Raw genomic sequence first — 14602 nt, 5'->3', positions numbered from 1 at the left:
TTTCAGAAGCTGCACTGGGCTTCATTAGCAGGGGGTAATTCTACAGGCAGGGGACACACTTCACGGGGTCCCGTGGCCGATGCATTCATCCCTTCCTAACTAGTCTGCCCAGGACAGAGATTCTTCGGGATGTGTGGACCACCCCACTAAAGGGCCGAGTTGATAGTCCATAGTGAAAAATAGGATATTGTCTTTTACAGGAGGACTATAGGTCGCACCAAGCCTCCCCTGCATGCTGGTACTCGGATAACCACAAGTAATAGTATGCAGGGCATTAAGGGCCTGCTGGTACCTATAGGCCCCCTCTTAAAGAAATAGTAAAATAAAAACATGACAACAAATGTTTTACTATTTTATTATGCATCACCTTCACCTGTGGGAGCGACCTTTAAGCTCTTTTACATGGACGCCACCCATCCCAGACTTCCCAGGCATCTTTCATCTTTAGGAGCTCTTCGTCGCTCCTCCTGTGCTGTCCGACACCCGCGTAATTTGTTAGACGCGGCCATCTTTAAAATAAAAAAATGGTGGCACCATTTTTGAAATGGGAAATCATGCCCCTCTATTATGCACGCCACCCACTGTCAAATTCTGCACAGGTATAGTATTCTGTCCTGCTACCTTGCTCCCTGCAGCCATATGCTCCACCGAGTCCCACAACAGCGGAGGACGGTGCCTGGGTCCCTCCGGATCCTTCAACACTCATAGTGTGCGGGGGTGCCAGGACCAGAGATCGGCCTCCGGTTTCATCAGCCTACACACTACAGTATCGGTCAGAGGTTGTGTCTCCTAGTTTTTAAGCAGGTTTAAAAACTAGGGAGACCCGACAGGTGATCAGGATCAAGTGTGTGGGTCAATCGGCGGAGGGTACACACTTGTCCAATGTCGGGCAAACCGGTCGGTCGGCAGTCTGAGCTTCTGAGGATTGGACGAGTGTGTATCCAGCATTACCCTGTTCTTGCTCATTGTACACTGGTGTGCAGTACATAATTACAATATGCATTCCGAGTCACTCCACTTTCTACATCCAATCTGGGGGTTGCTGCTGTGATGGGGTTGTGATGAGGGCACAGGCGCTAGACACAAGATTAAATTGAGTATAAAGCTCCTTCCCTCAGCAACCATTGTTGGACAGGTTAAGAGCTCTCGAGTTGGTTTGATTTTATTTGTATTTAACTTTTTCTACAGCATCCGCCTTTCTTTGGATATCCTGAGTGGTAATATATATATGGATGTTCAGCTGTTAGAAGGCTCCTTTGCAGTATCTGCTTTAGTTTACTGTACAGACAGGGCCGCTGTCAGAGTGGTATGGGTCGTTAGGTCGACAGTAAGTAAGTCGACATGGTCATTAGGCCGGCATGAACAAGGTCGACGTGGAAAAAGGTCAACATTAGTTTTTTTGGTGTTTTCTTCGTAGGGTGATCGGGAACCCCAATTAGTTTACCGTGTCCCCTCGCATGGCTCGTTTCGCTCACCATGCTTCAGGCAAGGTGCCTCGCTCCGCTAAAACTGTGTTCGGCACAGATTACTATTCTCAATCATAGTTCACGTGGATCAAAAAGTATGAAAAGTTCAAAAAATGGGGAAAAAATTGTGAAAAACGCATGTCGACCTTTTTCCCTGTCGACTTAAGTGTGGTTGACCTAATCACCATAACCCTGTCCGAGAAGACACCTTTAATACAGAATTTGCTGGAAATAACCTGTCAGAGTTAAGGATCCCTTCAAACTGTTGGATCATGAGAAAGGTTATTATACGACCGAAACGCGTTGCTTGGAGGAGGAGAAGTGAGGGAGCTTTCTTTTGGAGCTGGAGGTGTCTTGCTGAAAAACGCTGAGTGCGGTGGTGCCAGGCTATTCAGCCTAGGACTCCACAGCTATCTTTTAAAAGCTAGCCCACCGCACCTTCAAATAACGGTGAGAGACTGTTCCCATATATATGGAATCAAGCACCAGTCACTTTTACTAAGGCACCCAGCTTATATCTACCTCACTAAAAAAATTGCTTTATTTTGCACATTGTTTTTTAAAAAAGTTATGAGTTTTTTCTGCAATAAATTTTATGTCTGTGTTTTACTTATATGCACAGTGATCATGTTTTAGCACTACTAAGTGTCTAAACACGTCCATGAGGAATATGCGCCAGGGATCCTGTATTACCATGTGTTCTACATCCACTGTGAACTTTCACACAATCAGGACTCCTTCTCAAGGTGATTGACAGGAAGCGACGATCACACTTGCAGCTGAATTAGGCCCATAATTTACTAATCTAGCCGTAATCCTGCTATTGGCAGTTGCACAAGTCACAAGGTCCTCAGATGATTAGAGATTTCAAATGCTGACCATAATAAATAAATAAATAATCCATGTCCAGATCAACGTGAAACCATAATCCTTATTCCCAAATCAGTACTATGCAAAGTAATAAACTTTCTTACAATACCTGGGGGTGTTACTGACCAACGATCTAACCAAATTATTTTCCCTGAATTTTGTTCCCCTTTTGGCCAAGCTTCGCCTAGACTTCCAGAAATGGAAGAAATTAAGACTGTCTTGGTTCGGCAGAATTAACATTGTCAAAATGAATACCCTCCCTAGGATACTATTCTTTCTCCAGACACTTCCGATACACATTCCCCGGCTTTGGCTCCGAGATGTCCAGAATCTTATCCGTGCGTTCGTTTGGGGCTGTAAGACACCCAGGTTTAAACACGACATTTTATTTAGGAGAAAACACCACGGGGGGCAACAACTCCCGCATATTCCTAACTACTATCACGCAGTACATCTGAATAGGATTCTGGAATGGACACGTGCTAAAGACCGCAAACAGTGGGTCCTGCTAGAGGAGGGCTGTTTCCCACATTATATTGAAATTGTACCTTGGCTCCCTACCCTTCCAAAGGTTTCACACCCCACGGTCTCACCCACGCTCAAATTATGGGCCACGCTGAGATCCCAGAGCCACATATCCTCCAAATGGTCCCCACTAACCTCCCTTCTCTATAACCCTGAGTTTACTCCGGGTCTTCATGGGACAGCTTTCACTCCATGGGCAGAAGCCGGGATTTTTAGAGTTGGTCAGCTGGTGAGCTCGGGTAGGGTGCGCTCCTTTTCAGATGTTCAATCCTCCTGGAACCTACACAGCGCTGAGTTCTGGAGGTTCCTACAGGTTCATCATTTCATATCATCCTCTAAGAACCTCTCGGATATAACCAGGGACCTCACTGCGTTTGAAAGCCTATGCACCTCTCCCGGCTCTCCCACACATACAATTTCACAAATATATGTGCTTATCATGGAAAACTTTTTCCCACAGCCCCCTACCTTTATGGCTTCCTGGGAAAAGGAACTATCAGGGCTACCTTCGCAGATTAATTGGGAGTCCGTATTTAAGAACGCCCAGGCGAGTTCTCTATGCTTATCGACACTTGAGACCCTCTATAAACTTATATATAGGTGGTATAGGACTCCTCGTGTTCTTAATAAAATGTTTCCCTCTCTTTCGAACCTGTGTTGGAGATGCAAAAATGCCCCAGGGAGCTTCATACATATTTGGTGGGAATGCCCTCTTATAACCCCATTTTGGGCAGAGGTATTTAAATGCACCGAACAAATAGTGGGAGATAAGATCCCGAAAGACCCAGGTTTTTGGCTCCTCAACCACACCCCCACGGGAACACATTCCTACAAATGTTCACTGTTGAGACACCTTAGCAACGCAGCAAAAGCGGTTATTCCACTCCTTTGGAGATCCACCTCACCACCCTCGATTAAATTATGGATTTCAAAGGTCGATTACTTTTTGGACATGGAAGACCTTGTCTCCTTCTCATCTGGGAAAACCGTTAACTTTATAGCCACTTGGTTTCCCTGGTACGACTTTAAAGACACACCTCTGTATCGGTCCCACATGACGACATAACCCCCCTCTTATTCATATCCATATTTCGGTTATGATGTCTCTTTAATATGGCTTAAACCCTTAAGTGGTAGAGATCCCTTCCCCTCCGTCCCCCAAACTACCTGTCCCTACTGCGCAGACTTTCACACCTGTCTTAATTTTCCCTCTCCTTTTTCCTTTTCTTTTCTTCTTTTTTCTTCTCTTCTCTCTCTTTTTCCTCTTTCTCATTCTCCTATACTTTTTGTTAAAATGTTCCCCATTTATAAGTTCTGAAGTTGTAAGCAAAGCAGACAAATTATTTTTCTACTCTGTGCGCTGTATGTGTATTGGACTGACATGTATGACAAGTGATGTTTTTGTCCCTTCTGCTTTCTTTCTGGAAAAGTATTGCTGCAATGTTTTGTATGCTGCTTTATTTAATAAAAAACAGTTTACACAAAAAAAAATAAACTTTCTTACTAAGTACACTGCCCTCTTTTAAAGCTATCATTAATGATGTCATAATAAGTATGTCCTTTTAAGTCATGAAAATATGAAAGTAGAAATTTTCACTCCATCATGATTCTGATCCTCTCCCAGTGTGCACTCTCTTATACCCCTTTCACACCGCAGCTTGTACCCGGTAATTTGCAGTTTTTACTGGCTTCCTAAACGGTTCGAGCTGCGATGTGAAAGGGTCACCTTCAATTTACAGTTTACAAAATACCGGTATTTTGAAACGGTAAAAAAGCAGGGTCCTACGCGTTTCAGACCCGTTTCATTGTGCAGTGTGAAAGGGTCTGAAACGGTATTTGCAAGCCCCAGAAGGTGATAGGCTGTCTCCATGTGTGATATCACCAGGTAGAAGCAGGAATAAACATTTAAAATGACAACCACTGTTTTGTATGGGTGAAACGGGTTCAGTGTGAAAGGTACCAAAACGGTAATGAAATGGTAATATACTGGTTACAACATGCGATGTGAAGGGGGTTTAACTGCTAAGACCCGTTTTAAGAACCGTTTAAAGAACCGTTTCAAAAGCAGGTTTTGCGATGTGAAAGCAGCATTAGCAGTGACCTGTTGTGCCTGTGCCATCACAGGATATTTTCAGGAGATGTACTGACTCCAGTCTATAAAGCCCCAGTTTCTAAGATAAGAGTTTTTATTGCCCTGTTTACAGAGCAAATGGTGAGAGTTCTATAAGCTTTTTATTAAGGAGATGGATACATAAAAGTTATCACTTTTATCCTTTATGCAACTTTTGTAAATCTGATTAGTGCACCAAGGCACATCTATTACGTTAAACACAACTAATGGGGCCCACACACGGTGCTGTTGTGCTAGGTGCGATTTGAGCCTATACAATGTGTGCTATGCGATTTGTACTAAGTAGGGTATGCTATTTGAACTACATGCTATTTGGAATACACTACAATGTACTATATGCGATGTAGTACAAAAATACCTGCCTGCACATACTATTTTACCTTGAGATATGGACTAGACGGGAGCGCACATCGCATCGCAAGGGACAATAGACACGGTTTGATTTGAACTAGACGCGATGCTATTTGAACTAAAAAGATCAAATAGCATGTGAGAATCGCACAGTGTGTGGGCACCGTAAGCTCCAAGAATATCATAGTAGCCTAATATTTCATTAATAGATTTGTTTGGAAGAATCATGTCTACATATTTGGTAAATGTGTCATTTGAATTTGAAGGTGAATTTATCTGTGATATTTGTGAGGGGATTTATGGCCCTATAAAAGGGTTTCTGGTTATTATTGATTCAGAGCGAGTGACATCATTAGGAGCAGAGGGAAAGTTAACAGCTATTTCTTATACCTGGAGATCATTCTAATTGGCATTGTGGTCCATATGTTTGTCCTGGAAGTAAGCAATTCAGTAGTTTGTTGTTTCTGTACATCGCATCATTATCTTGTTTTGTTTATTCATTAAGCATTGTCAGTATTTTTTCATAACACCTTAGTATCCTGAGCACTGGGATGCCGGCAAATGAAAGGAGAGGACTCCCTTCCCATTCACACTAGTAGAGGTCTGTGAACTTTCAGCAAATGAGAGAATCCTGATACAGAGGTTTTAGAGGAGGCTATTTTGCACAGCATTTAGACACCCGGTATGGCAGTGTTTCCCAACTCCAGTCCTCAGGGACTTCTAACAGAGCATGTTTTACAGGTCTCCTAGTTGGTGCACAGATATATTTATTACTGGCTGACACATTTAAGAGATCCACAGGTGCAGCAAAGTATTTCAATTGTGATACTGAGGAGAGCTGTAAAACATGCACTGTTAGGACTGGAGTTGGGAAACACTGATTTATATCTGTAATGGGTTGAGAACAAATAGGACACTTATGAAGTAGTGAATTCAGAAAAACCTGCTAAAGCTAGTGTCTGGGATGGCATGGCCCAGTTACTCTCATCCAGATGAGCTCCAAAGAACCTAATCCCATTCTGGTAACACCACTAAACATGGATTCCATGCAGAGTGAAAGCTGTGTCGTCTCCCCCCCCCACCACCTACAGCAGGCATACAGATGAGGGAGACTGCTGGGGCAACACGTAATGCATACGTCCCAACATGACCCTCTCCAGGAGGGATACAATGCTCTGCTTCTGGACTTTTCTCTTAATTTATGATTGACGACACCTGTTTTCGACAGGTTGATGGATAAGAAAGGTGTTTCACCACAGGTGATGGCAATCATACATTAAGAGGGAAATCCAGAAGCAGAGCATTCTGTCCCTCCTGGAGAGGGTAATTTTGGGAGGTATGCAAAATCCGGGTTGCTGCGAGTTCACGTGCAATAACCTGGCATTTTGCTTGTAGTGTGAAAGGGTATAAATCAATGATTCCTAATTCTGGCCCACAAGTCACCCTAATTCACGCTTTAGGTATATCCATGCTTACACACAGGTGACTTAATTACTACCTCAGTCAGTTTGATAATGCCATATGTGCACAATAATTGATATCCCTAAAATCTGGACTGTTAGGGTGTATTGAGGACCTTGTTTGGGAACCACTGTTCTGAGCACTTACAGGGTTTTAGGATTGTTTTCCAAAACATAAGTTGTACTTTATCCTGGCCTGTTTTAGTATGTCCAATGTAAATCATACAACTTAACTAGGTTCCAGAACATGGTAGAAATAGGACAATGTATACTGCCAAAAATGCATAGTCACTAGTTTACAGAAGTTGTATTCAAAAATACCTAGACCCTTAAATTGTCTATAGAGATCAGATAAAAAAAAGAAGGTCTTGAACAGCGCAATCAGTGTATATTCAATTAACTGGATATAGATGGTGTGAGGGTACAATAAAATAATTATATTAAAATCTATGAAAAGCATAATATCACTGCATGTACTATATATGCAAGTATTCACTTTGTAGATAGATAGATCTGATGAATGTCATACAGAACCAGGATGGTAGAGCATGTTAATTCCAGTACAATCCTTGTGCACCATATAAGGATATAGATTGGTGAATCCTGTAGCGATAGCAGCAAATACCTGTGCCCCATGCAAGGTCTGCTAATAGAAAGTTTATAGAGCTGGAATGAGTCTCCTGCAGGTTCTGTGAATTTGCAGGCTCACTAAGCAAGTCTGTGCAGTCCCGCTCGATGGTGTGGTGACTGTGTCAGTGCGTTTAAATGCTGCTTTGACAGCCAGGCAGCGTGGAGTGCCTGGGCTGGGGGGAGGTGGGTCATGTACAGCCTTGTAGAGACCCGTTGTTTGTATATTCCCTGCAGTATGCCGGCAGATGGATGACATGCAGTGTCCTTACATAGAAAGTTCTGTCCCTTCCACCAAAAAAAACGTCTGCTATAAATCCCGGGAATATGGTTCCATTGCTGATTCTAAACACCAGCTCCAATATAAAGTTGTCGAATGCATTTCCCTGTGAAACAAAGCTTCATCAGAGGCATGATCAATGAGTGTCTCCAGGCGATGTAGAAATACATTCCTTAATTGAAGTAATTAAGGGGGTAATTCAGACCTGATCGCTGCTGTGCATTTTCGCGCAGCAGGCGATCCGGTCTGAACTGCGCATGCGTCTGCACCGCAATGCGTCAGTGCGTCAGACAACTGCACTGGGCATCGGTGCATAGCGACGGGATCATAGGCGCGCGCAGCTAATTTTATTAGGGGGTGCACTACTGGAGGGGCGTGTCAATACACACAGGAGAAATTACATGTGTAACATAATGGTGCTACCACCGGCCGCTAATGACTGCCCACTACGGCATAACCCTGACTCCTAGCTACACCCTATCGCTGCTTGCACTTCCCCATCCTATTCCTGACCCAATAGCGGAGCTAGAGAGGGGAGAGCCTAGGTGCATGTGCACACCCCCCACACCTCACCACCACACACCACACCTCTTGCACCACCACCCAACCCCCAGCAACTACACTCTGATTTTGAGTGGGCCACTCTGGAAAGTACGGAAGGTTTAGGGGAATAAACATTTCAGTTTTAATATAACACGACTAAAATTTCAAATTTACACATATGCCATCACAGACACATATGCCTCTTTCTATGCCATCAGCCTCCTCCTCTGCAGCACACCAGCATTTGTCACACATGTCCCCATGCTCACCAGCTACTGACAGTAGTGCCCCTAATTCACATTACGCCACACAGTATGAGCCAACTTCATATTACACTACAGCATGAGCTGAAATTCACATTACGCCACACAGAATGAGCCGAAATTCACATTACGCCACACAGAATGAGCCAAAATTCACATTACGCCACAGTATGAGCCAAAATTCACATTATGCCACAGTATGAGCCAAAATTCACATTACGCCACACAGTATGTGCCAACTTTACATTACACCACAAAGTATGAGCCAACTTTACATTACGCCACACAGTATGAGCCAACTTTACATTACACCACAAAGTATGAGCCAACTTTACATTACGCCACACAGTATGAGCCAACTTTACATTACGCCACACAGTATGAGCCAACTTTACATTACACCACAAAGTATGAGCCAACTTTACATTACGCCACACAGTATGAGCCAACTTTACATTACACCACAAAGTATGAGCCAACTTTACATTACGCCACACAGTATGAGCCAACTTCATATTACACTACAGCATGAGCTGAAATTCACATTGTGCACAGTATGAGCCGAAATTCACATTACGCCACACAGAATGAGCCAAAATTCACATTACGCCCCAGTATGAGCCAAAATTCACATTACGCCACAGTATGAGCCAAAATTCACATTATGCCACACAGTATGAGCCAACTTTACATTACGCCACACAGTATGAGCCAACTTCACATTATGCCACACAGTATGAGCCAACTTCACATTACGCCACATGATATGAGCCGAAATTCACATTATGCCACACAGTATGAGCCAAATTCACATTATGCCAAACAGTATGAGCCAACTTCACATTATGCCACACAGTATGAGCCAACTTCACATTACGCCACATGGTATGAGCCGATATTCACATTATGCCACACAGTATGAGCCAAATTCACATTACGCCACACAGTATGAGCCAACTTCACATTATGCCACATGGTATGAGCCGAAATTCACATTATGCCACACAGTATGAGCCAAATTCACATTATGCCACAGTGCCAGATACACGTAATGTCCCCAGCAGTGGCAGATACACATAATGCCCCCAGTAGAGCCAAATACATATAATACCCCCAGCAGTGCCAGATACACGTGATGTCCCCAACAAGTGACAGATACACGTAATGCCCCCAGCAGTGACAGATACACATAATGCCTCCAGCAGTGACAGATACACGTAATGCCCCCAGCAGTGACAGATACACATAATGTCCCCAGTAGTGCTCACCGTTATTATTTAATAATAACAACACATTATTAATAATATATATTTCAAAGAATAAAAATAATCTAAAGTAATTAAAAAAAATACAAATTTAACATATGTTAAACAATATATATAGGCGGCACTTGGAAACAATTCTCACAGAAGCTGCGAATATGCTATCAACGTATCGAAGTTTATTTGCACCTCATCATCAGGATTTAAATAAGTATAATAAACGTACCTTATAAAGCATCTAAACACCACGTGCAAATGCCTCTGCTGCCGGCTCTGGTGTGAAGACGCCCACCAATGACGTTGATAGAGCTGATTATTTACCTTAGAACACAAGCTATATACTAATACCGTGTAGCCGTAATGGCTGCTAAACCACGTGCACATGCTACGCACTCCGTACTCTATTTGCGTATGAAGACCTCGCACGTGGTACGCAAATTAAGTACACACGCTGTGCTGGGTGTACGGAATACCCACAGCGAGCATACACACAGACAGTAACCTTTATAAACTTTAAACACAGAATATGCTTACACTGTAAACCTTAATACCGTGGTACTATAATGCATTTTAACACTGAACCTTTGTGAGTATGCAAGCTGTTTGAGCAATTGAGATACTCAGAAACCCTTTGTACTAGCTAGAGAGACACAGACACCCTGCTGAGGTTCCAACACCTTTACTAACAAGCTTTTAGTTATATCGAAAAGGGGAAACAGTTTACAAGTCACACACTACAAGCTAACATATCATTCTAACAGAATATCTAGACAGAAATATACAATAGCGTCACAATCTTATACTATAACAGAGTGAGAGAGAGAGAGAGTATGGCCAATACAAACAGGGAACAAGTTGATTACAGAGAATTACTTACACACACTAGGAATGAATCGCTGCACTAGTCCTGGTTACCAGCTCTGGGTTAGTCAATGATGAAAACCGTTGTGGAGAAAAGACTGAGCTGCTTCAGGCTGGCTTGTTCTTATATACACTACATACAGTACACTACAAAGGGACCTATAATCTCATTGTTCATTGGACACAGGAATGTCTCCTCGCATCATAACAAAAGGTCATAGGTTAGTTTGAACAGGTGGGCTGTGACTATATCAAATTGCTCAGGTGGGAGGGAAACTCAGGATTTCCAACACATGGACAATAAATAAATGTCCAGAAACTACTAATGGCCATAACTATACGCCGGAGCGATTCATCTTTACCCAACCAGCACCGGATTGTTTCTAATAAAATGTTCTTTAGTTAGGTACCAAACACAACTGCTCAAACCCTGTCTGACTCCTTGTACCATGAAAAGAGGAATTCCTTTGTCCAGGGACCAACTACATTAAACAAGCTTAGTTATTATTAAGGGGAACATTATCTATAAAACGCACTATTTGGATTTATTATGTAACGATTGAGTCGCCCGCTAGACGCACACAAACTCTACCGTAAATGCACATACCATGCGCTCGAGCGCATGGCCGAGGAGGCGCCGTCACGCAACTGAGTATGCGCACGCACGGGAGAGAATGTGCATGTGCAGCGGGCAAGCGCTTGGGGAATATATGACAACGTGTAGCATGATATTTTTCTGACTTTGACAACGTCGTCACCCAGTGTCCGGTGCCATGACTACCAATAAAAACCAAAATACAACAAACATTGTAAATCTACAGCAAGTGGAAAGTATCAAAAATCTAAAATAGCAAAACATACATGTATTCAGCCATAGTAATTGTGTATCATAATCAGCTCCATAATCGCAACAGAGGTAGTTTGTTGTGATTATGGAGCTGATTATGATATGCTATTACGATATCAAGGTGTAATGATATACTGATTATGATACGTCTGAGTGCCGACTATACAGAGGTTTATATGAGACCTCTTGCTGTGGAGTCTTAAGGAAGGCACTGGTAAAGCTACCCGCTGTTGGGAGTGCTGCCTCCACTAACATATATACATAGAACGGAGAAACAATGGCGGCACTCTGGAGATTTGGTTAAAGATGTGAGTGCCGTCATTGTTTCTCCGTTCTATACAAGCAGACCGCTGTGTTTGTCGAGGAGGGCACCGGAGCAGGAGCTTAGCTCATTTTGCCCATGGGGGAGTGCCAGACGTGTTTGTTGTCTATATATATATATATATATATATATATACCATTGTTCTCAACAGCTGAAAAGCCCTATAGAATGTCAGGCTGTACAGGAGACATTCTGATGACTGATTAGCCCATTTAGCCACACTACAAATAATGCATCACGGCAGTAGTGTGTTACTGCTTGCAGCCAGCAGAGTGACTCTTCACAACATCCCAGCAAATAATTGTATGGAATCCCCGAAAGCATCTTACTTTACCGGAACCCCAAATGGCATGTGGTTTTAGTCCGGTGTATAGACAGGTCGGCACACGGGGAAAGAGTCCAGGCGAGGGGAGACTGAGAGAGCGCAGGCTGCGGGCAGGGATGGAGGACGCACGGCGGCGTGACATCAACGCGGGGTGGAGCCAGCAGCATGAATCTATCAGACAGTGCACCCAATGCGGCCGCCGGCCAGAAAACTAACTTTACACTGTCACTCACATGACCGGGCAGCGGGTGCAGCAGCAGAGGGGTAGAGGAATGAACACTGATCACCATACTGCTGGCGTGCGGGGGGTGCCCGACATTAGGGGGTGCCCGTGTGCACCAGGCACCCCCCGTGCGCACGCCTATGGACGGGATGGTGCTAAAAAAGCGATCGCACGGGCAATTGACAGGAAGAGGCACTTTGTGGGTGGCAACTGACCGTTTTAAAGGAGTATCCGGAAAAAACGCAGGCGGACTCAGACGTTGTCTGACGTCAGCTCCGGCACCGATCACCAGCAATCCATCGCAGTGGCACAGTAAGTCCTGGGCTGAGCACAGGCTGCACAAACTGATGTTTGTACAGCTCTGCTACAAATGCGATCGCACACCTGCACACAAAATATACCCTCCTCCTGTAGGTGCCACTACCTGATTGCAGGGATGCAAAAAAACGCACCCTAGCGATCAGTTCTGAATTACCCCCCAAGTCCATCTGGAGCATAATTAGTAACCGCATTTAGGGGTCTATACATGAAGTAGTGAAAAGTGCGAAGAAGTGAGCCATTGGAGAAGTTGACCATGGCAACCAATCAGATGCTCCGTATAAGTTTATAGAATGAGCTTTATAAAAGTTACCGAAACACTGATTGGTTGCCATGGGCAATGTCTTCAGCCTTTTCACTGCTTCATGCCCCCTCAATCTCACACCATCTAAAAAGATCAACAAAAGTTATATAATATATATAACATTTATATATAAAATTAAAATAGAAAATGTGAACAGTCAGAGACAAAGAATATTATTTTGTTACATATGTTACTCAAGGGGGCATCTAGGTTGGGAAGTGCGATTACGATATGAAAAACTCCTCGGTTACCTCCAACTGTTCACATTTTCTATTCTAGTTTATATATTTGCTCAGTAAGCCTGCAAATTCACACAAGCTGCAAGAGCCTGATCCTGGCTCTATAACCTTTCTATTAGCGGACTCTACTTCTATTCTTCTGCCCAATTCTGTTTCTGTCTCAGCTTCAGCTCTTGCTTACAGAAAGCGGCCATGTTGAAGCCTGTGAGGGTCCTAGTGATTGCAACTGTTGCTATAGGGGTTAAGATTTATGAAATCTCAATGGTCAAGCACATTTTACTTCCACATAGTCTGGCTACATTAACTTCTATCATTCCCATTTAAAACAGCTCTCCAGATACTATGTGGAGGAATCCTATCACTCAAGACACGTATTGTAGCAGGCAAGACAAAGTGACTGCATCACATCTCCATAACCAAGGCAATGGCCACTGATGAAAATATATATGGGTCCAACAATATTTTATTAAACATACATATGGTATGTACACATATACAGTTTTTTCATAACCATGTTTTATGTGTAGAAGTTGAAGCATGCCTCATTTTCCATGCTGGAGTAGAGTGGAATTGTTTAGAGAATAAATAAGTGCTTGTTTTATTGTAGCTTTTCATGGGTTGAACAAGGACAAGTATTGGGTGAGCCTTAATGCCATAAAAGAACAGAAGCACCAGAATTATGATATTTAAAACAATCAGTTGATCTGATACATGAAGAATGAGTAACCAGAACATGTTCAGCACTGTCACTTTCGACCACTGTACAGCATGGTACAAATAAAGATTGTTTATTTTAAAGCACTTGTGTCATCTATTTAATAATAGAAAACTTTCACTATGAGGGGCAGTCAAAGGGGAGTAGGACATATTATTATAGTAGATGTATGTTCTTCAGGTGTTTGTGTGGTTGTTTTTCCTACTAGAGTCAAAAAACATAGCTGTATACTCATAGCATCTGTGCCCCCTAAGCCGCTATGAAATACACCCAAAGAACTAGGAAAATCAATCATTTTGCTGAAATACTATATAAGGTATCCAGATGATTGGTCAACAGTCAGTAGGTTGACACCATATGATCAACATGGTCGGAAGGTCAACACAACTGTTTTTTTGGGAATTTTGCATTTTTTCAACGTATTTATACTTTACCATGCACATGGACTATGATTGTGAATGGTAACCTATGCCAAGCGCAGTGGTAGCTGAGCGAGGCGCCTTGCCTGAATAATGGCGAGCAATATGGTACACTAATAGTGGTTTCATGTGCTGAAACCTACAATATGACATCCTAAAAGCATAAAGACCTTTTCATGTGTCCACCATTTTCACATGCTGACCTTTTGCATGTTGAGTATTTGGGGTCGACCTAGACACATACCTATGTA

At 43.0% G+C, this 14602-nt stretch overlaps 1 protein-coding gene across 2 annotated transcripts in view; it reads left to right on the top strand.

Annotated features, from left to right (window-relative positions):
- GUSB (glucuronidase beta) overlaps positions 1-14015 on the top strand; it is a 134356-nt gene extending 120341 nt beyond the window's left edge. The window contains exons 13-14 of one of the 2 annotated variants that reach the window (XM_063953838.1): positions 13547-13698; positions 13825-14015. In XM_063953838.1, coding sequence (XP_063809908.1) covers positions 13547-13652 — 106 coding nt within the window. In that variant the 3' untranslated portion in view covers positions 13653-13698; positions 13825-14015. The remainder of the gene's footprint in view (positions 1-13546; positions 13699-13824) is intronic. The other variant, XM_063953839.1, reaches the window with a different exon arrangement.
- Positions 14016-14602: the final 587 nt, after the last annotated feature.

Source organism: Pseudophryne corroboree, chromosome 2 (assembly GCF_028390025.1).
Source record: "Pseudophryne corroboree isolate aPseCor3 chromosome 2, aPseCor3.hap2, whole genome shotgun sequence".
Taxonomy (NCBI): Eukaryota; Metazoa; Chordata; class Amphibia; order Anura; family Myobatrachidae; genus Pseudophryne; species Pseudophryne corroboree.
Note: the sequence above shows the minus strand (reverse complement) of the source record. Positions and strands in the feature narration are given on the sequence as shown.